This window comes from Labrus bergylta, chromosome 22 (assembly GCF_963930695.1).
Source record: "Labrus bergylta chromosome 22, fLabBer1.1, whole genome shotgun sequence".
In the NCBI taxonomy this organism is placed as follows: Eukaryota; Metazoa; Chordata; class Actinopteri; order Labriformes; family Labridae; genus Labrus; species Labrus bergylta.
The window spans coordinates 5,764,221-5,790,510 of record NC_089216.1 but is presented as its reverse complement, the minus strand read 5'-3'; the positions used below and the strand labels follow the sequence as shown (position 1 = coordinate 5,790,510).

General features: G+C 44.2%; 1 protein-coding gene and 1 long non-coding RNA gene across 8 annotated transcripts; one reads left to right on the top strand and one right to left on the bottom strand.

The window, feature by feature from the left end:
• Positions 1 to 797: 797 nt before the first annotated feature.
• arhgef11 (Rho guanine nucleotide exchange factor (GEF) 11) lies at positions 798 to 26,290 on the bottom strand. Of its 7 annotated transcripts, XM_065950888.1 has the most exons (42): positions 24,614 to 26,290; positions 20,833 to 20,847; positions 20,493 to 20,584; positions 20,289 to 20,393; positions 19,922 to 19,971; positions 19,769 to 19,826; positions 19,477 to 19,676; positions 19,283 to 19,354; positions 19,084 to 19,191; positions 18,773 to 18,821; positions 18,547 to 18,584; positions 18,309 to 18,401; positions 17,590 to 17,658; positions 17,361 to 17,465; positions 17,007 to 17,105; positions 16,729 to 16,771; positions 16,494 to 16,590; positions 15,402 to 15,524; positions 14,646 to 14,669; positions 14,328 to 14,454; positions 13,870 to 13,963; positions 13,491 to 13,520; positions 13,218 to 13,350; positions 12,864 to 13,070; positions 12,606 to 12,653; positions 12,180 to 12,328; positions 11,927 to 12,067; positions 10,857 to 10,933; positions 10,086 to 10,211; positions 9,824 to 9,941; positions 9,581 to 9,729; positions 9,415 to 9,490; positions 9,130 to 9,312; positions 8,939 to 9,020; positions 8,772 to 8,852; positions 8,618 to 8,673; positions 8,376 to 8,510; positions 7,384 to 7,617; positions 6,812 to 6,913; positions 5,265 to 5,548; positions 4,459 to 4,591; positions 798 to 4,363 (listed from the first exon to the last, which is right to left on the bottom strand). In XM_065950888.1, the coding sequence occupies exons 1-42, from the start codon at positions 24,646 to 24,648 to the stop codon at positions 4,314 to 4,316; spliced, it is 4,290 nt and encodes a 1,429-aa protein (XP_065806960.1). In that variant the 5' UTR covers positions 24,649 to 26,290; the 3' UTR covers positions 798 to 4,313. The 7 variants fall into 7 exon arrangements, with proteins under 7 accessions (XP_065806960.1, XP_065806964.1, XP_065806962.1 ...); XM_065950892.1 differs by lacking the exon at positions 6,812 to 6,913; XM_065950890.1 differs by lacking the exon at positions 12,606 to 12,653.
• On the top strand, positions 22,954 to 24,935 carry LOC136177497 (uncharacterized). The gene is made up of 2 exons (XR_010665097.1): positions 22,954 to 23,209; positions 24,481 to 24,935. It is a non-coding gene; the product is annotated as an uncharacterized lncRNA (long non-coding RNA).

Genomic DNA, 26,290 nt, shown 5'->3' with positions numbered 1-26,290 from the left:
CAGCTCTTGCGTGTTATATTAAAGCATCTTGTTTGGAGTGTACTGCATAGCTGGTTATGAAAAAGATGGAAATTAATATTTGTTGACTCTTTGAGCTACAAAAGCTAACGAAAAATGTCAACACCATAAACTGCAGTTCCCGTAATGACCACTTGAGGCTGGCTGCAGAAGTCACATACACACCCATTAAAAAAGACACAATTTCCACAGCATAACTAAACATGCTTACAGCCTGGATCAAAAACTGGATTTGGTGTGAATAGCTCCTTTCTCGATCAGCACACACTTTATAACTCATCCGTTCTGATTTTATAAAGGATTAGAGTTATTAAGAGTTATACAACAAAGTTTTAAGAAGGATAAAAGTTATTAAAAGTGCTTTGTAACTTGTTTTGAAAAGCACTACACAAATAAAAGTATTATTATTTTTCACAATGCAGCACTTGAATTTCCTCACTGGGGGTCAATACAGGATTAGTTGATCTTAATCTGACTGACAGGCAGGCTTTTGAAGTCGTTTGTAAGGAGGCGTAAGTCCCGCCTCTTTGCCTGTTACTAGTTTGAAAGTTTGAGACAGCATTTCCAATATGGCGACCACCATAGACAGGCTTCAAAACTCCGCCTCAGTAAGCAATGGTTGAAGTCACTTATTCTGCGTCCATATTTATACAGTCTATAGTTATAGCTACAATAATGAAATCGGGGTGGTGTGACCGTGTGTGACTTGTCAGATTGTTTAATTCCACCTTGAAAAAAAGGGATCAGTGAACTTCAAAGATTGAACACTCGCATGCACATTTTCTTTATCCAGTTTCTTTTTTTAATCTCACAAAACACATGAATCTGAGACATGAGCTCTTTTTTTTTTCCATCTGTGCAGCTAAACAATCTCACCAATTTTAAAAACAAGGGAGAAGAAAATAATTTATACATCCTTTTTTTTAAAAATCATATCTACAAAAATAAAATCAAATACGAGGACTAAGGCTTTACAGAAAGAAAATGGACATATATAAAACAAGTGGGTCTGATCTCTCTATATTACATGAGTGAACGAGATTTGTTTTGTATTGTTTAAAAAAAAAACACAAATTAAAAGACAACGAGATGATAGTTAAAGACGTGTGTATGCATACAGTAGTTTGCACCGTGCAGGGGAGTTCGTTTGTGCAACTTTTTTTGTAACAAAAAAAAAAAAAAGGAATCAGTTAGAGCTTTTTTTTTTTTTTTTTTTTTTTTAAACGGCTGGTTAGGGCCATAACGCTGATGTCAATGTACAAGATAAAAGTCTGGAAAAAAAAGAAGGTGGAAGATAGATAACTGAAGTGAAGAGGTAGAAATTGGAGATGAAAAAATGCTGTAGTTGGAGGAGAATCTGATTCAATCAAATACAGGGACGTTTATGTGTCAAATGATGGACTTACTACTTCTTAAGTGTGATAAACAAAGCAGTATTTTACCATATGTGGGGGGGGGGGCACATCTTAGTTGAGATGCTTGGAAATTAGCAGGCAAAATGTTGAGAACACACAAAAACAATCAAAAAGAAACTGTTCCCTTCAACTCCCACAGGAGAGACATTTCACTTTGGTAGACCTTTTTTTTCCCCCCATTTTTAGCACAAATTCCTCAAGTTCATACAGAATCAGTCCCTTAGATCACCTGACCTGATTGATCAGTGAGTAGCTCTGATTTCAGAGTTTTGTTCGTTTGTGAAAGTTACACTTCTTGGTGGTGTCTACTTCAGAGAGTAAGGAGTTAAAGAACCGAGGATCAGGCGTCCGGTTTATTGGGGTTTTTTTTTTAATGGTAGATTCAGAGGCTTCTTGTAGTGTGTCAATATGTACATGGATCCTGGTTCGGTTCTGTTAGGGTTGTGTGTTGTCATTTCTGAAGCTGGTTAAAAAAAAAAAAAAGTCTGTGTGACTTCCTAAAGAACTCCTCGGTTAGTATTTGAAACCAGCTCAAACCAGATTCAGTCCAGGAAGAGGATTCCTCTTTGCAACACTTCTTCCAGATGTTTCTGGTATGTGTGCGTAAAACAGTGTGATGAATAAAGGAAGCTCGTTGGCTTCAGCGTCAGTCTTTACTTATTAATCAGCCTCGACGACAGCAGGGGGCGGGAAAAATAACATTTCTGAACGCCCAGGATATTAAACCGCTCCATCATACGCTCCAATTTAAGAAACAGTTTTGACATTTTGAGTGTTTGATGAGATGACGCTGTAGCATGTTAGCTTAGCTTGTCACTTAGACTTAAAAACAGGGGGAAACAGCTGGCATGGCTCCGTCTAAAAGGCTACGAGTGTGACCGTCAGCGACTCTAAAACCATTAAAGATAAGTCTCATTTGGTTTGTTTGATTAAAAAAACCCACTAGAACATACAAAATGATGGTTCTGCATGTGTTTAGAAGATTTCTCGGCCTGGCGATGTCACTTTCTGGAGACTTGTTGAGCTAAATGAACAGTAACATCTTGATTAGCAACCTTTTAGCCGCCTGTAGGTCGACTTTTTTTACAAAAGCCCAGGTTGGGTGTTTCCCCCTTTTTTTTCACATCTCTTGTTTCCTGTCTTGAAAGTCACGCTAAGCAAATCCAAGCTAACCAGTATGTGGAAAAAAATGAAAGTGGTACCAGTCTTTGCAAATAAGTGTGATTCCAAAATATGAAACTATTCCTCTAAACGTATTTGTGCTGCTCTCACAGGTTAGTGGAAATATACCAGTTACTTAGCGACGTCGCCCATGTGGATATACGTTTTGTCCTTTCTCCCAGTGAAGGCGGGATCTCTCTGTGGAAAGCTACTTGGTAAAAGAGCACAGTCCTTTGGGTGTCGGGCTACATTGATTTTTAAACACTGTGTACGGTACGACCACCGGGTGGGGAGAGAGGAGAAGTTGCTGGTTCACAGTATTCATCGCCGTATATATTCACACACAATCCGCTGAAAGACTCACGTTGGGACTCTTAAAAAGTGAAGACCGGCGGAGGTCAGCGGAGATATTTGGCAGCTGTTTCATTGAGCGACAAAACAATGAAAAGAAAAAAAATTCAAGTTTCCCCGAGGGTGAATCTGTATTTGTCCAGTCTCCTCACGTCTGGAACTTTTCCCATTAGAATAAAAAAAAACATCCTAAATTTCCCAAACTTGACATGATCAGATCGGATGTGTGAATCCACTGAGCTTGTTTTTTTTTTTTTTTTTTAAAATCCCTGTACGCCTCTGAAGCAGCGCAACAACAAAAACAAGAAAGAAAAGAAAAAAAAAAAACAACCTGGCCAGCATATCAGTAGTAAACAGCGCAGTAGTGTTTCCAGAACTTCAAAAACAACAACAAAAACAAAACAAAATGAAGAATGTAATGATCAAAATGTAGCACTGAATCTTTCAGTCATTTCGTAGCTTAAAAGGTTGAAGGATATGTCAAAGTGGCTGTTCCCAATGTGGATAACTCAAGGGGATACAAACGAATGAGATGGTTAAATGATATGTGTGTGTGTGTGTGTGTGTGTGTGTGTGTGTGTGTGATATTGGTTTCCTTACCCAGTGCAAATAACCTGAATTATAACAACACAGTCCTTCGGCCGTGGTGGCAGGTGAACTCAGTGTAAAGCAACCAGTGGAGGCGGGGGAGGGGAGGGGGGGGGGATCCCACGGAGGCCATCTTGGCTCAAACATAAAGCCAGTGGCAACCTCCAGTCCCTGATCCATCCATAGAGGACATACATGACAGAGGGATGCATTGTGGGTAAAGTGCAGGGGGTGATGGGTCCCTTGGATTTTCCTTAAATTAACATTTCAACACTTTTCTGCTCCTTCAAACCAGCGAGACATAAAAACGCAATTTTTCCTTCAAAAAAAATATCCGACTTGGTCATTTTTCCACTTTCAATACTTTTCAACTTTTTTTTTGTTTTGTTCTCCCTCTTCTCCAGTCAACTTGTCGTCTTGCCTTTTTTTGTTTTTGTTTTGTTCCTTCATCACTTTCTCCCCCCCCCCCCCCCCCCCCCCCCTCACTTTGTCCTGGACACCTCTCTCGTGGCTCCTGAAAGCATCTGAAGTTTTGACAGACTTCAGAAGTCCCGGTGCGTCCGCCCAGCTTCCACACAAAACAAAACAAAGAGTCGTGGTCCATCCGGGGGAGGGGAGGGGAGGGGGGAGGGAGGGGGCGGGGGGCTTCTGTTCCACTGGTCAGTGCATGCAGGGGAGGAAGGACGAGGGGAGACGGGGCTGAGTCTGACAGCGGGTACACGTTTTGTGCGCGTCCTTTTTTTAAGCGATTGCAAGTGAACCTGCTCTGCACGACGTACATCAAAATCCAGTCGACAGGATCTTGGGCTCAGCTGGACTGCCCTCTTTGCCTGAGTTGATTCAAAGAAAATGAAAGATCGTATTAAGCATCCACAAAATGTAAACCTGCATTAGTCTTGAGGATGTTAATTTGGTCCTCTGTTACCGTCTATGGAGCCGCGATCCAGAGACGGTGTTCTGGAGACGGATGCAGAGTGACACTGTGGCTCCTCTGACTCCTGATTGACAGGCGGCTCTGTGAGGGTCTTCAGAAGCTTGTGATGGGCCTTCTCTATTTCCTGCAGAGATACCAAAGCCAAAGGTTTTGTGTGCAGGACAAAGAAGCAAAACACTTCTTAAAAATGTGCAGTTAAAAAACGTTAAAGGCTTTATATGCGATTTTTTGATCCAGCAGATGTCGCCCTTGAGCACCAGCATGAAACCAAAACAACTCGCGCTGCATTGTTGTGTTAGCATGCTAATGCTAGCGATCTTTATTATGCTGGTATCTTCACACTGCATGTAAATTTACCTGAAATGAGCGTGATCTAGAAACACAGTTAAGCAGTGAGTACAGTATGTTATTCTTCTTTTCTCTAGTCCCTCAATTAAACAACTTTTATACACGAGGGGAGGAGTCAGCCGCTGTCCTGGCGATGTAAACAAACTGAAGATAGGACTCTGAAAACTCTGAAAACATCACAGACAGTGGGACTCGGGTGTTACACCCATTGTAGACAGTCATGACTCACAGAGTTATTTTCAGAGGATATACTTGATTTATATTATATTTAAGTGTGAAAAATCACATATAAAGCCTTTTAAAGGATTAAGAAGGTATTCTAAACTGTAAGTGTCTGAAACCAGCATTAGGCGAGTTGATACATCAGAAAGAGTTGGAAAAAACGGGGGGAGTTTGATACAAAAGTGGAATCACCGGCTGTCTTATTTCCACCTGATCACCTGACTCACCTTCAGCTGGCGTAACTTGCTCATCAACCCCTCGATTGTGTGAAAAATCTCGTCCACATTTTTGATCACGTGGCTCGGGTGCCCCGCCTGCGATTGGCCCGCGTCTTCCTCTTCGTCACGTTCTAATTGCATAGCCTCCGATCGGTCGGGCTCCGGGTCGCAGGTGGGCGTCCCCTCCGGCGGCCGAGGGAGGTGGGGGGTGGCGACGGGGGCGGGAGGGTCTTCGGCATCGTCGGTGACGCTCTCACCTTGCTCCGTGGGCATGACCAGGTAGAAAGTGTTTCCTAGACAACGGAAAAGTGAGCTGTCAGGAACTACAGTGGGAACAGGTTGAAATATCATATTCTATTGAAGAGATGTTCCGATACCATTTTTGTCTTCCTACTTTGATTCCAACATGAATTTGCAATGATGGCAGGTTGATTATACCACCAAGCTTGGAACTCATTGGCTATCATCTGATCTGACACCAGTATATGACGGCCTACTTCTCAGTAATGCAGGTGTAGCCAGCAGTGAGCCGTCAAAGACTTCCAGCAGTGACTAACTTTTCTGTGCGTTGCCATGGTTACAGTCCAATTAGCAACTAGAGAACGGATTGTGTGTTAAGATGAAAACAAAGCAAAGCAAAAGTCGCCCCTCCCGATATGTCTGCAGAGAAAAATGATGTCATTTATTGGTTGTTTACACCCCGCAGAGGAGCGCCGCCCCGTTCATCTGTTTATAGTGAGTCTCAGTTTTACTGAACGTAACATTTCCCGTCTCTCTTCAGCTGCGCTATCTAAAAAAAAAAATCCCCAAACATAACTTTACAAAAAAAAAAGACAGAAGAGGAAGTTTCACAGAGGCTTCCGCTTTATGAACCCGAAAGAGAAACTGATTTACTTTAAAAAATAAAAAAAATAAAAAAATAAAAATAAAAAAACTTGTTTGCAGAACGGAGGTCAGATCGTTCATGTCTGATGTGTTCAAGGTAGTTAGGAAATCGTAATGCTTGATATGATTTCATGACACGGCGTCAAGCACATGGTGTGCATGTCGTCCGTGTTCTTCCTCCTTTTGCTCTTCACACTCAAGACTACGTTTGCAACACAAATGCAAACAAGAACAAGTCTGACAGTGAAATCCAGACCCCTGACTAGAGTCTTCACCTTTCTTTAGAATCTGTAAATAAAGATATTTATTAACGGCTGACTTTGGAAATGATTGCCATAGAACATGTGTCTGCGGATGAGCGTTGGAGACACCTTGAATTTTCAAACAAAGTTGATTTACTCAGATTTTAATAACTAAGATCAGTTTGTTTAGGAATGCTATCCCTAAAAAAATAAGCACAGCAGCTAGTGTCCCCCCCCCCCCATTCTAATAAATAAGGTTATATGACCAGTACACAGATTATAATGTATAAGTCTGTGATTGAGGATAGTATCAGAGGCATTTTGGGAAACCTGTATTGGTATCGGAACAGCTCAAATTTGACATCCAAAATCTTTAAAGACTGCAATCCATGATCAACTACAGCAATCCACCAATTGAGTTTTCATTACCCTGCGTCGTGGCCCCGCCTCTCGGCTTGGATGATTGGTCGGAGACATCATCAGTGATGTCGTCAGGGACAGAAGAAGAAGAAGAAGGACCCGCAACCACAGCTATGCAAAGAAGATAGTAGTGACAAAGAAAGTGTGTGCGGAGGAAAAAAAGAGAGAGTGTGAACGGGTGAGAGAGAGAGAGAGCGAGCGAGCGAGCGTGGGATCAGTGTGTCGTCGTGTTGTGAGAAGCAAGCGGATACAAAAAAAACAAAACAAAAAGAGAAAATAAGCAAAATAATCCATCACCAAAAGTGAGAGGAGAACATGCAGAGGAAGAACAGCCATCAAAAACAGCAGATATGATCCCACAAAAAAAGAGCAAGAAATCAGTCAGGTGACTTCACTGTTAGTTCAACCAGCATCAACGTTCGTCTCAAAAGAGGAGAAGGCGAGTTAAGGAGTAATCGTCGTTTTCTCTTCACATAAAAGGTTTAAAGACTCGCGTCTGAGTGACTGAATGAACTCAAAGTGATCCGTCAAACCTGCCGCAGACTTTACAATTCACAGCTTTTCCGCCCGGTCCTCGTTACCTTTCCTCACGACCTGAACGCTGGATTGCTCCGCCTCCGGGGGCGGGGCCTCTTCGGGCTCAGCCTCCCATTCGCCGGTGCTGAAGTTGAGGACGGTCTCCAGGGACTCGGGCCGCTGTCTTTCGCTGAAGGAGCTCCTCCGGTTCCCCGTCTCGTTGGTGGGCGTGTCGTCCGAATCGTGGCTCCAGCCGTCCTCTTCGAGGTCTCGTATGATGAGCTGCCGTAGTGTTTCCACTGCAAAACATCCCGGTAGTAAGTCGCTGTATATAGATTTCTATCTTTCTTTTAAATGCATTGTTCAATAAGATAATAACAACTACATAGACTTGATACAACAAGAAGATGTAGCCTCCGGTTTCACAAGTGCCTTGAAGCTGCATTCTTTGTAACGGCCAGCAGGGGGAGACATAAATCCATTTGGATGAAACCAAACTCTGCCTACTTCTCAGTGGATTGATTTCCTCTGCAAGAGTTTTCTGAATGAGTTTTCTTATGTTCTCAATCTCAAACACCCGTCAACCAGGATGGAGACTCAACAATGCTCTCCTAGCCGGAGTCCAAACACTGTTGCATTAATATTCAAAACAAGATGGCCACCAACAAACATCAGGCTTCAAAAGGGGGGGGTTCACAAACCAATGGGTACGTCCAGTGGTGTCTAAAGAAGTGGGTTTACTCACAATTTCCCACCCAAATGTTTTTTTTTTAAGCGATCTGGAAAAACGGCCTCTGTTATAAACTGTGAGATCAAGTCAGTATGCACTAGCCAATCAGAGACAGAGTAGAGAGGGTCATCGCCTTACCATCTTAGGAAAGAAAATGGAGCATCATGCTGAACATTGTCAATCAATGGAATCAGTCTGTAATATAAGTGGGTATACTCTGTACCACCGGGTACGTCCACTTGTTCTGCACAGCATTTGCCGTGTTATTTCGTTTCTTTACATGCAGCATTATGTAGAAGTTTGACTCCGTTCTGGATTCCCACTCACCGTCTTGTAAAGCCGCCTCCGCCACTCCAGCTGTTTTTCTCTCCGACACGTTGGAAGGAGCGGCCGCTGAGAGTGCGATGTCGTCGCCCGACGAATGAGTCTCCATTGAATCCGACTGCTCTGTCATAGAGTTATCTGCAACATTACAAACAATCTAAGTGAATGGAAAAGTCTCTTTTTGGACCAAGAACAACTCTTCACAGTTGAAAGATGATCACTGTTTTTTTTTTTTTGGTCGTTACCTGCAAAGACATTGCTCCCAGTTGACACTGGAGACGCACTGCCTAGACTGGGGGAACTATAGAAAACAGAGAGACAACAAACACTAAGTTCATCTGATGGATTAAAACACTTTTAAACTTTTAAAAAAAAAATAGATATATCAGATTTACTCACGAGAGACGTATGGATCCGTGATTGATCAGAGGTGATGATCCTCCAGATGATGAGATGGTCTTTTCAAGTAAATCTTTCCAGCTGCAAAATACAAAGAAAAAAATTCAAAGACTCGTCGAGGCTCAAGAAGAACCCAGATGCTCCTGAGATAAAGACGCAGATCTTACGTGTTTTTCTCCGACGACGTCCCGGCCACCAGCTCATAGATCTGCCTCTCGGTGGTGCTGATGACGTAAAGGGCTTTGTTGTCTGAGGAGAGAAATCACAACGCGCTTAGCCGTCCGATCGGGATCGCAGGAACGCCAGAGAGCATTACATTCTCCGATGCGAGCTTTCCGTTTTGCGAGCGCATTCTCACCTGTAGCCACTAAGCGCACCAGCAGCGAGTCCAGCTTCACCAGAGGGCTGAAGGAGGTCTTGCTGTCCCCGCCGCCCCCGCCGCCTCCACCCAGCCAGCGGGAGGGATACCTGAGCTGCAGCCGATCGTCGGGGCCCCGCTGCAGGAGGACCAGGCAGTCTGACAGCAGCAGCGCTTGGATCTCTGATGGGGGAGGGACACGTGACCAACAGGTGTGAGAACGTACCTCTAAAGTTAACTTTTGCACCGTCGCAGAATGAAGTGTTCCGTACAGATAAAACACACCTATCTGCTTGTCTTTGCTGACTTTCCACGTGAGAGGACCTTCATGAATCATCCTCTTTGTGGTGAGGTCGAGACTCTGTGAAACACATTTTGAAAACACTTAATTGAATACAAACGATGTAAAGAAGGAAGAGGCAGGTTCACAAGAAACGACCAATTCCACTACCTTAAACTGAGGGGCGGCGTCCAGTCTGCGTTGGTACTGGCTGAGGCGTTGCCGGTGTTCCGTTACCCTGACGACCTCGTTTACCGCCTGCAGTATCCCTCTGCAACACGCCTGGGCGCTTTGCAGAGAGGGGAGGTCTGACGAGCCGGCTAAAAGAGTCAACAAGAATACACATGTAACATTCCTTTTTTTTCTGGCAGGACTTCTGCGATAGAGGTCAACGTCTGTGGATGCCACACTCACCCTCTGTGTGTTTGATGATGTTGTCGAGCAGCAGAGGGTACTTTGTGAGTCTCTGCATCTCCGACACCAGCAGGTCCTTCAGCTGCAGCCGGCGGCAGTGAGGACTCGCCTCACACTCCTGAACAAAACGTCAAACATACCAGCACGTACGGCAAAATGATGAGCAACTATAAACACACTTACTAGGACAACACAATCTCTGATTTTCACTTTATACAATTACTTCAGAATTAAACATGCCAGGAATTTTACGCGTGTGTACCTGGATGATGTGTGCAAAACGAGGATCTTTGCGTTTTTTGTTCTTGATGAGCTCCAGAGCCTGAGTCTGCAGGCTGCACAGCTGGGACGCCTGTTCCTGAAACTCGTCTCCAGCTGCACCTTCAAACTGGAAACAAGCAGCACTGTTAGCAGACTTAATATACGTAGAAACATCTTTTGGAAGAAGCAGTAACTCCATGTTAAAGAATGAACTCGAGACAAGATTTAACATCTGCCAGGCGTTAGCATTAGCCTCATGAGCCTGAATGTTTCCTGTTATTAGGTAACACTGCTCCATCCCGTAATCCCGTAAAGCCATTCATGTGATGTATCGCAACCGTATGTAAAAAAGGGAACAGGGCCCGGGCCCAGTTAGTCCTGGAGCAGTGTGAATGCAGGCCAACGGGGGAAAGTGAAGGGGGGAATATTGTGCTTCAGCATGGTGAGGAGCGACTTTGCTGTCAACATTCAGACTTTCAGTCCTCAACAAAAAAAAAAACACATTGGAAATAATCAAGGTGGCTCCCGAGAGTTTGGAGGTTATAGACTTTATAGGGTCTGTAACGCCCCTCACATTACCAGATGTTCAAGACATATATGCTGTTTTAACCGTGTTTCTAGATGTCTCCTCTGGGGGTCAGAGGGGAAGTCAGGCGTACATTGGCCCCAAAAAAAAGTCTTAGGTAAAAGACTAAATTGGATCAGCAGCCCCAAAGAAGGTCAGTCTAAGTAGCTAAATCCAAGTGAATGAGGCGGTTGTAAATCCACTCACCCTGGCCAGCATGACGTCCCCGATGGCCTGAACGATGGGTGTCTCTCTTCTCTTCTTCATTGCCTCACACAGATTTGCTGCGAAGGAGTAAAAAAAAACAGACATACAATCAGTAAATCTTCATAAAAAAACAGTAAAGAGAGTTACATCATCCTACAATACACTCCCATGTTGGCTCTGAATTAAAGCCCAGAACACATATTGACTCAGTGAAGCTGCAGGCTGTGATTACGCCCGACATGTACCACCTCTCCTCTGTATTTGCTTTGCTTATTATCATTTACAGAGCAACACGGCGCCATGAATACGTGTTGACTTAAAAGTACAACTTGAGTTTACTGTGCAAACAGGAACAACGCAAGCAGAGGAAGAAAAGAAACCGAGCCAAGGAAGTTCACTTTACTCTCCAAGTTGTAACGCTTCTTAAACCTTTCTTAGGGCGTTTTCACATTCAGCACGAGTGTCTCCCCCTCCCCCTGCTCTGCTCTGCTCTGCGTTCTCACCCGTTACATCGTACCGTACCCGAGTACAATTGTGTATGTATTGTACTCCGATACAGCAGGGGGGCGGTATGTAAATAGTTGCTTTGCAGTAACCATGGCAACCACAACCACAACCACAACCGTGGATGTTTTTGAGATGCCAACAAGGACCCTCTTCCTACTTCCACATCTACCGTGCAGCTCAGAGGATGAAACGGGCCTTTAGCGCGCGTTTGCTGCGTTTTTCGACGCATCGGGAGCGGTTTAACAATTACGTCGTAAAGCGGTCCACTTCCTTGTTTGAGTACGGTTGCGTTTGCATCTCCGAGTGCACATGAACCGTGTCTGAGATCATCGTACCACCGTTGAGCAATTTTTTTTCACAATGTTCAAATGAACCGGTCATTGGGGTCAAGCGTACTCAGACCCGGTGTGAAGTGTGAAACTTGGACGCCCTGAAACATTAGGCCTGATTGCTTGTTTGATCATTCATCATTTTATGTTGTGTTGGCTTTTCTCTATTTCACAGAATGTATCATTGTTGATCTGCAAATAAAAACACTTCCACATGCACACACACAAACTGACCGTGGAGTTCATAGACCTGGGGCAGGTTCGGGAAGATGCAGGCGAGCTCTTCAGAGTTCAGCACGGACCTCATCTTCTGGAAGAAGACCTGATCCAAGACCCTCAAGGTCCGCAGGTGAGACGCCTCGGTGGTGAAGAGCTCTGACGACGGAAGAGAGGGAACACCGATAATGAGACGCCTAGAATTTCATCAGATTGTGTTTGTTTGTCCCGCACGTTGCAGCATCCAGTGGCAGCTTTTTCTGACTCTCACCGTAGATGACGGCCTGCCGGTCCACCTCCCGCGGACTGAGCGTGGCGAGGAGCTGAGCGGGGACCGTGTCCTGCCAGTTCTGACTGTCGCACGCCTCCTCCTCTAACGCCACGGCGTCCGGCAGCAGTGCCAACGGGGAGTCTACACTCCTGCAGAGTCACGCACATGGACGTTAACACACATGAACACAGGTGTGTGTGTGTGTGTGGGGGGGGGAGGGGGGACAGAGCATGGCAGAAAACAAAAATATGGGTATGGATGGAGATAACTAAACTAGAGATCTCCTTAACTAGCATTACATCACTCAGAGGTTTGATGTTGAACAAGGCTGATCCACATCACTTTAGCTTGAAGAATTTTGCACAAAAGAGGACAGCCATCTTTATTTACACCAATCTGATCTCTGGGGAGGACGTGGAAGCTCACCTGCGTCTCGACCGAGGGGTGTATGGGGGTGTAGGGTTCTCTAGAGACCTGAGTGTGAGAGAGAGTGTCAAGCTGTCATTAAAGGGGAGCGTTTAAATTCCTAGAAGCTCATTATAAATAACCCTTCTTTAAAAGACACAGAGTGTTTTTTTTTTTAATTTACAACTCGTCCCTAAGATATTTGAGACCATTTCGCTCTCCGAAAAGTCGATGAAATCTGTGAGTGAAAGCACCCTGAGGCGGGAGCGTAGTCTGTACCGTGCAGAGCTGCTGGATGCAGACGACGACGTGCTGTGCTGCAGCGGCCGGAGCCCGGGCCCCTCCCTCTCCTCCCCACAGTCCTCCATGTCCACGTCGCTCCGGGAGCGAGGGACCGACTCGGTGCCCGAGGTGACGCCTCGCCGGCGGCCTTCTCCTTGAGCCTTCAGCGACTCGCTACGAGCCAGGCGCACGGAGATGGTGGGGCTGCGGGGGGAGAGAGGTGAAGGAAACACGCTCAATGACGAACAGCATCCAGATGCAATTCTCCATATTGATCAAAATATTTGAAAGGGTTATAATGTCCAAAGTTTATCGTCATCATGGTTTCATGATTGTATCTGGAGCTGCTACCTGTCCATGCTGTCTTCTCCCAGGCTGCTGGTGGAGAGCCTCTGGGGGTCGGCGGCGGCGTCCCCTCCCTCCTCGCCCGTCTCCGTGTTGTTCTCAAACTGCTGGATGATATTCCTCACGCTGCCCGGACGGACTGCACACACAAGATTATCACTTAATAGTACCGTATGATATGAAAGGATGCACATGAGACTGTCAGGAGAAAAGGGTCAGTGAGTATAACATGAGGAGGAAGCTCTCTTAAAGTGAAAGTGAAAGTGAACAAACGTGTACCTTCGGTGGGAGACAAGGGGACATGGAATGCTACAAAATGAAACAAAAAAAAAAAAAAGAAACAACAAAATCAGAACAAAACTCAACGAAAGTTCTCAAAATCAATAAACAAACAAGAAAAGGATGAGCAGAGGGAACAAACACAATCAAGTGTGACACATTCAGAGAGTGAGAGACACTGAAACGGTGTTTCATGTGTTTGTTGGATGTTTGAACACTTGATGCCAGGTGATAATAACAAATGAAGGAGTCAGATGTCAGAATGTACAGTTCATTTTCTGCATCAGTTCAATGCATGAGTCTGAGTTATAGTGTGTGTGTGTGTGTGTGTGTGTGTGTGTGTGTGTGTGTGTGTGTGTGTGTGTGTGTGTGTATTTACTCGACTGGGATGTGGTCCTGGGTTTGCCGATGTACTTCAGGATAGGGTTTCTCTTTTTGTCCTCTCCATCTTTATCCTTCTTGATACCACTCAGCTGCGGAGAGAGGAACCATTCAATCAGGCTGCACAAGTTTCACACTTCACACTAGTTTAGACAGTGTGCAGGAGTTTGTCTGCAGGAATGACACAATCTCAGGGGCGTAGGAGTTATGTCTCAATTAGGGAGAGATGCTGCGAGTTGCAATGAAGCAGTAGTTAAAACATCAGCATCTCTCTAACCTGCACAAATACATCGGCAAGTATTTTGTCTAACTTAAGACAGCACGCTCTCTTTTTTTTGGTTAAAAAGTTCAATAATATCGATCATTAAATTAACAGATTGTATCGTTTTAAAACACGCATCAAAGCATCAAACATGTTGACAACCTCCCTCTCTTCCATTTGGACACTACTCTCACCTTTTTGGTCTTTAAGAAAGCGAGCCATTTCTCCTTCTCCGTGCTCAGACCGGGGAACACCTTGGAGTCTCTCAGCTTGATGCCCGAGTGCCGCAGGTAGAGGAGCACGGCCGACGCCAGAGGAGAACTGAGGAAGAGGAGTGAGGGGGCGTAGAGGTAAGGAGCGAGAGAGAGAGAGAGAGAGAGGACAAACATGGTGGAGGGACACATGAGGAGACAAGGAGGGAGGAGTCAAACTAAGCAAAAAGGTGTCGAGAACAAACAAAAGGGGAATCTCTACGCCAGGTGATTCTGATAAATCACTTTTCAAACACTTACCTCCTGTCCTCTTCGTGCTTTGATCTGGAGCGGCAACAGAAACAGAGACATAAAAAACGCCGTTAGCTCCTTTCACAACAACCATCAGGCTTTTAAAGAGATATCCAGCTTCATTCCTCAAAGTTAAATCCAGATCCGTCAGATGTAGAACCGAGAGTGTAGCAGACGGCGGTGCAGCGGTCGTGTGACAGCACTGGGCCTGCGTGTGCGTGTGCGTGTGCGTGTGTGTGTGTGTGTGTGTGTGTAGAGTCAAAGGAGTAAATGTCATGTGGTTTCCAGGGTTTGCGGCGATGCGAATGACCTTTGTTATGATAGCTCGTCTGAGCTCCTTCTGTCGCTTTGTAATAACTTTTTTTTTATTGGGCTCTGAACAGCCGACCATGTTGCCAGGGAAACCTTGTTTAACTGTGCAAGTGTGTTAAAGAATACGCTCATAAAACAGTCTGCGCTAGTTTCAGATCATTTCCATAAAGAGGACTCTTCTCCTCAAGGAAGTCAACCTGCACCCTCATTATAAACTTCAAATAGTACAGGTTTATTGCAACAGGAAAAAAATCATTTTCACATATACACTGCTGAAACTCTCCAGAAACTTAAAAGGTGGAGTGCCTCTGATTTCTCACTGAGCTGGTTGTTCACACACGAGGTAAGGCAATGTGAATTCACAGACCGGGACACCAGTAAAACGCTGTTGCAGGATCGATATAAATGTCTCGAGGCCTCAGAAGTAGTGTTTGATTAAAGTTGCAGACTCACAGTATTTCCCAGAGGGCGGTGACCTGTCTGTCCACCACCTGCCTCTCTTTCAACGGGTCCCCGTCCAGGTGCTGCAGGTCTCCCTCTCCAAACAGAGAGCCGAGGCCCATCATCTGTTTGTTCCTGTGACACAAACGTTGAACAAGTTCACACGCGCTCGCATTTGAGCTTTATGCACTTCACTTTTTTAAGATGTGACACCCGAAAGTGGACACAAAGCCCGAACTCCACTGAATTAACTGCAAGTTTTAATGGTTCAAAGGTTTAAATAGTACACACCGGGGATGCTCCTAGGTGACCCATTTAAAAAGGTGATTAAATGGAAATACAACTCAGACGAGTCGACTTTTCTTAAGTTGAGAAAACGTGAAGAAAGCAGTGAAAATAGAACTCTATTTAACACAGCTCAACTCTGCATCTGCATGTAAACAGTGTCAAAATTGGTTTTTGCAGTGTGTAGATAGCATTAGCATTGCTAGCACCCCCAGCATTCAGGCTTCCTTGCCGGTTAACATCCACATGCTTTAACTGGGTAAGCATCGCTCCAGTCGAGAGGTTACATACTAGTATAACCTGACAGAGCCTACAGACAACTTTACAAATACTGCCAAACCGCTCCATGCTGCTAGATGACATCTGTCCCCTGTGCTGGATTACATTCAGGTAGTCGAGCAGAGAAATGCACACCTATGGAGAATCGCAAAATGGTATAAATCTCCTCATGTCTAGGGGAAGATCAAAGCATCTGAAGTTTATACTTGATAAAGGTAAAGTGTCCTTATTGTTCTATAGACTCCACAGAAGATGCATTTTCTTTAGCTTGCTTTAAAGAATTTGAGCTGATGACAGAGTTTGACCCTAAAATATCTGTAGAGGAACTTTAAAGGAGGATGCAAAATTAGGCAGGCATGCAACTCTCAGCACAACACCGGCAAAGCAGTTCTGAATGAATCAAATATTAATCGTTAGTTTATCCGACTGGTAACTCTTGTGCCAACTAGCGCAGATCACGACGTCGAATCGTGTAGTCAGCTCATCGTGCACTTCCCGAGGACGACCAACCAAAAAAAAAAAAACAACTAAGTCATGCACCTGTAGTCCTGGATCTGGTCCTGGATGTCAGGCAGTACTTGCTGCTGGAGCTCGGACAGAGGTCCTCTGATGTCCTCCTGAGCGTGAAGTCGACTCTCTGGTGGCACAAAAGAAGACATGATCATCGAGTTGTTTCTTTCAGTCTTTCAAGGAAGAAGAAGGAGAAGAAGACCTTACATGTCATTAAAAAGGAGGCGTATACATTTCTTAATAATGAAAGAAACTCATTCCTTACCGATATCTGTGAGATACTCCTCTCGCACTTTGATTTTCAGGGGCTGCGAGGGGACAGTTGCAGTTTCAGAAAAAGGTACAACAATGTTGTGGTTAAAAAAACAGCAGAGCTCATTAACATTTCCATTTCTCCATTGTTAAAATGGTTCTATGCTTGAATTATTAGTTAACCTACATCTAAGACATTTCTTGATTGAAGTTATTTTCCTTCAAAATAAAATTGTTCTTTTTTTTGACAATTAGATGAATATTAGTAAGAAATCATTGGTTGCCACATACAGCATCGGGGTCCAGGAAGTGGGAGCAGATCTGAGGTGCGAGTGTGCGTGCGTCTTTAGGACTGGAGCCCAGGTAGGCCTCCACCGACAGGTAAAACAGCTGTCACAGACGCACGTCACCGTGATTGAAGCAACAAAAATCAAGACATAAAAACACATGGCAAATGTTGAAAATCAGTGGTTTTTTTTTTTGTTGGATTAAGAGTCTAAACACTACAACAAAACAGAGTTGGAGATCAGGTTGGTTATTTCTATTTACTCCAGATGTGATTGAAATAATGCTGAATCATCACTCACACACGGCATACACAGAGAAAAGGAGACGAGCAGACTTTGGACGTGGACGTGGACTCACCAGAGGGTTGGGGTCCAGAAGCTGCGTGAAGATGTATCTCATGAACACGGTCATGTGTGCAGGTCGTGACTTGAGCAGCTCGATGTCCTGAAACGGACCGTCCATCTGAGGAGGAGGAGGAGGAGGAGGACAAATATGATGAATGATCTGGGTGGAGGGAACAGCAAGACCCAGAGGAGGAAAAGGTGAAAAGTATTGGAAAAAAAAAAAAAATAGATGTCCTTCTGACCTCATTAAATGCATAGCCGTCGTCTTCTTCATCCTCTTCCTCTGGGCCGATGATCTGAGCCTTTCCACCCTGTGAAGAGAGAAACACACATGCACAGGCTTCAAGAGAGTACATTCATAAAACATGAATTTACATGCACGTGATGGCGATTGCATAAAGCTGTCACAATAAGCTCAATACTGCAAACTTTTGACACCATGACAGCAGGGGAAACAAATCCGTTATGTTTACATGTTGTCATTCATCTGGACCCTCCTTGTTTTTGCACTTAAATGTCTGTGTTGAAACTTTAATTCAAACCCCGGGGGGAGGGACACAAAGTTCACATTGGAACTGGAATGAGACGTTCATATTCAAAATGGACAGTCGATCGGCGCACCAGGCCGTCTGAAGTAGTTTACAAGTTGATCCAGCAGAGGGCGCTCTCAGCGTACCTCGACCATTTCATGCTCTCTTGACCTCAGTAATTAAAGACAGTTATGTTGTCAGAGAAATATCTCACAGTGGCACGCTCCGTGATAAAAAAAAAACACAAATGTACAGGATGCTTTGTTGCTTTGCTTTCTCTAAAATCAGGTGTCAACACAGCAGGAATGAGCACAACACAAGGGGGAGTGATTCGGCGGTTCTACATGTCCTCTGGATTGCGCGCGAGGATCTTATATGTCCAGGGGGCTAACGGTCTGAAAGTGAGTGCAAGTTTGTGTGTCCAATCTCACCAGGTCAGACAGGGTGTGTGTGTCGGAGTTCTGCCGCCTGTGTTGGGGGATCCGGAAGGAGGATGAGGGGGAGGAGTGGGGACTCTCAAAGCCCTGGGGAGGAGGAGGAGGAGGAGGGAGGAGGAGGGAGGAGGGAGGAGGGAGGACGAGGGGGAGGCTGGATGAGTGGGAACATCACATACACAAACGCACACGTACAAATCGAAACGGTTTCATGGGAAAGACAAACGCAGCTTACCTCCACGTCTCCTTCACTCGAGTCCATTGATAGTCGACCTGCAGGAGAACAGCGCAGTGTTAAATCAGCAATACCGAGAAGCATTGTTAGACTGCTGGTGTGTCTTCAAGGTGGCCTTACTAGTGATGCAATCTGCTTTTATTTGACCCACTTCTTTGTATTTGGTGCATTACCTTGGATGTGCAGCTCTGACACTTTTAACGAGACAAATGAAGGACACACAAACCTTCTCCTGCTATGACGTAGCTGGTTGTACATTCTGATCGCGTTCCCTCCTGAAGAAGCAAATGAAAGGATCGGTCAACAACAGTTTGAAGGCAAAATCATGGATGCTGTTATTATTATTTTTTTTAAATGCATTCACTGTAATCTGAACCACAGTGCTACGATCCAGTCAGGGAGATGTTTGAAACAGAATAAGGGTGAAAGTTTTGAAGATGAACTCAGATTACAGAATGATCTTTTCAAGCCATTGCACCTCCACGACTTTTAGATTTGAAGACGAAAACGTCACAGGGACGTGAGCATCATCCTCACCAGATCTTGCTGAATCTTAACCCTGACTTGGTTGGCTCTCCTTTTGGCACTTTCAATCCGCTCCTCCAGAGACGGCGACGGGTTCCTCGACTGCTCCTCCAGCAGGTCCTGAAAATTGGTCAGTTTTGGTGAGGATGCAGCCATGGATCAGAACTGATGCTCTAGTGCCAAGCGAGTATTTGTGTGTATGTGTGTGTACCTGAAGTTCAGCCTCTTCCTGCTCCAGCATTTTCCTGAGTATCTGAGTGGCATGTTTCTGTACTTCTGGGTCCTAAAAAGAACACGTTCACAAACACAACCATCTTCATAAGGTTCACCATTCATTTCACTCAGAACTGAGAAAAAAGATGGTGCTACTCCTTTAGCCCATCCTGACGCTGTAGTTTCATTCACCTGTAGTGGTTTGGGTCCTGTGATTCTTTGGGAAGGCGTGCTGCTCAGTCCAGAGGGCAAAGGTGGAGGCGGAGGGGGCGGAGCTTCCCCGCCTAGAGACGTTCTTTGATTGGATGTGAGGTCAGTGGAGAGGGGCTCGAGGGGCAAGGAGGCAGACGAAGGGGGCGGTCCTTGAAGTGTCAGGGCTACGTAGGTTCCAGCTACGTGGACGATTCAAGAATGAGTCAGATAATCTTCACTAGAACACACTAAGCTGAGAAAACACACACAAAAAAAAATATTAAAAACTTACATTTGATGAGCTTCACCACCTCCTGATGGGACATGGAGGACACCAGCTGACCGTTCACCTGACAGAACAACAGATGGAAAAATCAGCAACATGTACATAAAATGTAAAAAAAAAAAAAACAGATTCAGAGTCAGTGATGGAAAACTTAAAAACCTTTATGATCCGGTCTCCTTCTTGGACCCCCGCCTTGACTGCTGCACCACCTGTAAAGATGATAAGCGTGCACTGAAGTTGTGAAAAATACTGATTCATCGCTTTTTTATGTCCTTTAGGTCTGATTTCATCTTCAAAAAAAAAAAGATCGACAAATAAGCTCCTTTAAAGGAACGGTGTGTAAATTCTACCACCAGGGGGCTCTCAATCACAACAATAACAAACTATGACATTCAGACTGCAGGGGAATCATGGGAGTGATTATCTCTGCTGCTCCCCGCCTTGTTTTTTAAGGGTCATCTGTACTTAGAAAAACAAAATACGTTTTCAGGATCGAATCCTCACTTCCGCTGTGCACGTGTCTCACCTGATCGGACATTCTGCACGAGCTTCACTCTCTCTCCACACACTGTGAAGCCGAAGCCGAGCTGGTCCTTCTGCACCACCACGCATCTCTGCACAAGACCAGGACCTGGGAGAGGACGACGCGAGGGTAGAAATGTGTGTGATGTGGTGTAATTGGTCCTGAAATTTAAAAAAAAATAAAACGAGAAAAGGAAGTCGGAATTACCCGTACTATCAACAGGGTAGTCAACCAATGGCTCCCTCTGCTGGGTGGCAGAGGATTTGCGCTCCGAGTCCCCGATGGTCAGACTGCTGAGCCTGGGTTTAGAGATGGGAGAAATAGAGCTCTAGCAATAAACAATACTGATCAAGGTAATTTAATAAGCACACAACGGGGGTAATGAAAAGGGGAATAAATGAAGAGAGGGAACACCATTGATGGAGAGGTAAGGGGAAAAAGTTGTTGGGAAGTTCAGAAGAAGAGGGAGGTGCAGGGTCACAAATCTGATGCAGGGGGGGGAAAATGCACAAAAAGCAACAGGGAAGCAGTGGAGAGGAAAACTCACCAAGCAGCAAAAGGGCTGAAAGCGAAGCATGACAGAAGAGAAGGAAACAGCAGATAACAAGGGGAAAAGAGGGAACAGAGAAAAGAGAGAAGATATTCACAGTGAAGACCGGACTTTAAGTAAAAATAAAAACACAAAGACACAAAGAATAAGAGAGAGTTCAAATCATCCCCCCCACGCCCTTTATACTCTAACAGAATGTCAACACGGAGAGCAGCACCGCCTTCCATGAACATATTTATCTAAGGGTGTGAGAGTGTGATGAAAGGACACACAGGGTAAACACGGCACTGATTTGGAGTGATTCTCGGGGGGTTCACTGGGGGGTGAAACTTGTTCAAACACCACATGGAACATTTTGATGGTGGACTAAGATTTCTACATTTTTAGCTTCTTTCACTGTGAAACAGAAACACAGAAATTTAAGGTAAAATTATAGATTAATAATTGATTGGAGAAAAACACAAGAAGGCTTCACTTTAGATTCTTGGAATCTAAGACAAACTATTAACTAGAGCCCGACTGATAAATCGGCCAGTCGATAATATCGGCCGATATTAGCACATCGGCTAATTCTATCTCTGATATAATTAAGTTTATTCAATGTAAGTTTTTTAGTTATTTTTATATAGTTCTTATTGATAATTGTTCTTTTCTAAGTTCAAATGTGTGTCTCAGTGGACTCCTGTTATTCTGGCCAATAAAGGCTTTTGTTGAACTGTAAAAGCAAGATGGCGGACGAGCAACATTCTGAGTTTTTTCTTTAGCTACCCTAACCCTCTAACCCTCTAACCCTCTAACCCTCTAACCCTCTAACCCTAAAACCCTCTAACCCTCTAACCCTAAAACCCTCTAACCCTCTAACCCTATAACCCTCTAACCCTCTAACCCTCTAACCCTATAACCCTCTAACCCTCTAACCCTCTAACCCTAAAACCCTCTAACCCTCTAACCCTCTAACCCTATAACCCTATAACCCTCTAACCCTCTAACCCTATAACCCTCTAACCCTATAACCCTATAACCCTCTAACCCTCTAACCCTCTAACCCTATAACCCTATAACCCTCTAACCCTCTAACCCTCTAACCCTCTAACCCTATAACCCTATAACCCTCTAACCCTATGACCCATGGGAATTGGCTTAAACAATTTGACAGTTACCAATTTTTAGACAGTTGAAGTGAGCTCGAATGACATAAGACCTTTCCTTGGAGGAAATATAGATTCAACATTTTGCACGTTGTCCACGAGTGCCGAGTGAAAGATGTCATCGTAAACATGATGAGAACATGCACATTGAACACAATGAAGTTACAACTGTCTGAAACAGAAGAATAAGAAAATGCATTTGTCTTTACGTATACATGTGATTTGATCGAAGATGGAATTGTATTCAAATCTGAACGTCCAGCTAAACTCAATCTGTACGCAGTCAAATGTACCGTTACAGGTGTTGTGAATAATAAACCTTTTACTAAATAAAATGCAGACTTGGGATTTGAAACTAAATTCATGTTAAATCTAAATTACATTTATTTTGAATATTTTTCTACCGATCTCGCCTGACAACAACAACTCCAATCATCATGAAGCAAACAGAAAAAAGCAAGATTTGAATAAATCTACTTTTACTTGTATTACTCGTACTATCTTCATATATTCTTATAACTAAGCTGGCTTCCATGTACTGACGCATTATTTCCAGGCGAAATATGCAACATCATCTTCCCTGAATGAAGATAATAAAAAGCTGCGTAATCAACTTTTTTTTTTTTTTTTTTTTTTAAAGTTAGGTTCAAAGTTGCATTCGGCTAAATCGTGTTATTTTTAGATTAAACGGTGATATAAATAAAATGTTGGTTACTTGTGCAGCCGTTTCCCTGATAAGAATCATGATGCCCTTTCAGTTTCTTTATTAGAGCCATTTTTAAATGTTCTGATTAGACTTATATGGATGATTATTTTGAATCAGGTCACTTCCTATCTCAACCTGCACAGCTCAACAACAAAGCAGGACTGTACAGCTGCAGTTGTAAAACCTGTAGGTGTCATTAACCCCGAAACCCTGACGTAAACTCTCACTGCACAGCCGTCCCTACCTGAACAAGTTGGCGTTTTTCTTATCGGCCGCCCTGCTGTCACATGACACACACACACACACACACACACACACACACACACACTGGTAGGTACGTGTGTGCAAGAAAGAACACAAGACGGACAGACAAAGCTGACAGCAGGAGAAACAGGAAAGACACATGATGAGGACAAAGATGCATCGAAGAGACGGCCACAGACTACAGGGCTACAGTATGTGGTGATGGAAGAGTGACAGATGCACCCACAGGATGGACTACTGAACATCAGAGGGAGAGGTAAACACAGCAGGTGAAGAGTCATGACAGGCCACAGTGGAACGCACTTTGAACGAGTTTTTATGATTAACTGGATTTAACTGGAGGTGGATTTGAATCAGAAATACTTAAGCCCTTATCTGATTTGCGATTGATAAAAAAGGAACGGCTGCACTGTTTTCAGGCTCTTCCTCTACTGAAATAGATCATGAAACATATGGTTATGATCACACTCGGGTATGTGCGGCTCCTATAATTCGTGGTTTTAATGTCTTTATTCAGAGGCATTGTTCCAAAACGTTCTCGCCGTTGATCAAATTAAGATCCCTCGTGAAATGTTTTTGCAACAACCGAGCTGGTCGGCTGGTTTGGTCTGTTTGTGCTGGAGGAGTTGACAGACATTCGCTCGCAGGGGGGGGGGGGGGGGTTTCAGCAGTGAATTGCACGCGGAGAGCGGCGAAGCTCGGCGGTGTTTTCCCCTCATTTTGTGTCAAGGGATGTTTAACATCTATTAGCAACGTCTGAATATGAATACAGAACCCTCTAGCGTTTTTGCCATAATGCAATCCTTGATCCCATCTCACATGAATATAATGATTAATTGATCTATAAAACATCTGCACAACATCCGCTCTCACAAATCCAACTCCGTTCTCGCTTCTCATACAGCCGGTCATGAGTGTAAACAATGACCACCACATGGAATAGGAAGTAGAAGCCAAAGCCCTTTCGCTAAGCCCTGGCTTTTCACAAGACGCACTGAAAAGTTGGCATCGGGGGCGGGAGACCACTTGGACCCGTGTCTCTGCTGTTGGATGTCTTTGTTTATTCCCAGCCAGTGGCTAAGTTGAAACGAAACACAGATTTCATGAGTCAAGCATCAGCTCGTCAGCATTTTGGGGAGGACATGAAGGATAATATGATGACTGTCCTGTGGAATTCATGGAGTGTTTTTTTTTATTGTTGCCTGATGACATAAGAAGAAACATATGGATAAGAAATACACGGCTTATTTGAAGGACATTCCCCTCCCCAAATAAAGTTGGTTTTTTTAATGTCCATGTCTCAGGCTTCAACCATTTACGACTCTGTTTTTGCACATTTACATTCAATCTTCCATATTTAAGACTAGTAATGCTAAGTTAAATCCTGGTTGTATATATTCACATTCTTAGTTTTGATATTTTTAGTGCTTATTTACTTTGTATTTAATATTATATTGTGTTTAAATTTGCTAATATTGTGGGGTTTTTTTACTCATTGTGTGTTTTGTCTTGTTCTTCTGTAAACAGCTGGTCCAACAAGTCTGTCAAGTGGCTGGTTGATAAGCTGATCTGGGACAACTACATTTTTTTGAGGAAGGTGCTGGGAAAGTGGTTCCGGGTGTAGTGGGTGGATGTGGGGGGGGGGGGGGGGGGCGCCTACCTGTCCAGCGTAGAGGTGGGCTGGCGGAGACTCATGTCTGCAACCTCTGCTTCCTGGTGCGGGATCAACACTGTCACTGGTCCTCTTTTATCATCGTCATCATCCCCATCGCTGTCATCATCACCTTCATGTCATTCCTCCACAGCGTGTGTTTTCTTTTTTTGAGTGCACACAATGAGGTGGGTGGGGAGGAGGAGGAGGAGGAGGAGGAGGAGGATTCCCTGTTGTGCTCAAGATCGGATCTTCAAGCTACTTGGATGCGGGTTCAGACGGATCGCTCCTCATGTTCCCGTTTAAAATAAAGTGCTGCTAAAAAAAACCACTTCGGTGTCCCTTTTCCAGCAGGTTACATGAGTGGTTAAACACAAACCACCAAGGCTGTGATTTTACGACTTGACGTAGTGATGATAGTGGAAAAATGGAAACTGCACAAAGGTCATCAATCATAAATGAATGGCTGATATGTCTCAGCAGGTCAAAAGGTCACATGCTCTCATGCATAATGTCTGTGTAAAGCTATGTCCTGGATTATTAACTCAAAGTGACACTAAAGATAACAGCATGGCATTATAATTACAACTTAAGTGACAGCCTGCAATTAAACACACTCAAGTCAGATTTGTTTACATTTGTGTGCAAACTATAAATAATCTTAATAGGAAGCTTGCAGCTGCTTTATTTGGCCAGTTTTCTTTCTCATATTGTTGCATGCATTGTGTAAGAATCCTGCATGAAAGTATAGATATTCACCTGTATTGTTCTGTGTCAAGCAAACACAAAAACACTGAATATTAAACAAAATAACGTACCTTATATATGGGATCTATTACAGGACGACGCCAGTAGCCAAACTACTCCAAAAACTGCCAAAAAAAAGCAGTAAATTGCAGATTATGTTTTTTAGTTTACTGTAAACAACAGGAGCAACAAGGCTAACGAGCTAGGTGGCTAATTAGCAGATTACCCGGCGTCTGCTGACCCGGCTGCAGGGCTTTAAAATATGAAATTACAGTTTATGTGTGTTAAATGAGGGGGTTTGCACTTCGATTTTGATTTAATACGCTGATTTAAGAGTGATAATGCTTATCTAAAAGAGGGCCTGCTGCTGTGTCGAGCTAGTGTTAGCTTCCTGGTGTTAGCTCTACGGAAGGCCCATTTTCAACCCGCGGCATTGTTTTGGTGCGGAGGCCGATCGAATGCGCCGTGGGTTCGGCTTTCCGCTGCGACAACGAGTCGGTCCTTTTGGAGGGGTTGCTAACTCGCTATGAATGCGAGATAAAAAGCCAGCATGACTTTAAATGCAAATAAATGGATATTCAAGTGTTCGGTGTAAGGGGAAGCACGGCTCGTTTTGTCTCAGAGTCCAGTTTTCGTGCAAATTCAAAACACTAAAAACATGAATGTTCGCCAACTGGCTAAACAAGTCAAGACGTTACCAGAGCAGCTCCACCTTTAGGCACTTCTCTCTCTCCCCCCCCAAAAAGAAACAAGCCACAGTTTTTAAATCCTGCAGTCCTTCTTCTCACTCCTGGTTCGTCAGAGTACTTGAAGGTTAATCCGAACGGGTTGCATGCTTTTGTTGTCCTGTTTGATTCCCCCCAGTTGTTGAAATAGTGATCTCTGATTGTGTTGTTATCCTGGATGTCTTGACTGGCTGCTGATCCACCACCATGTTCC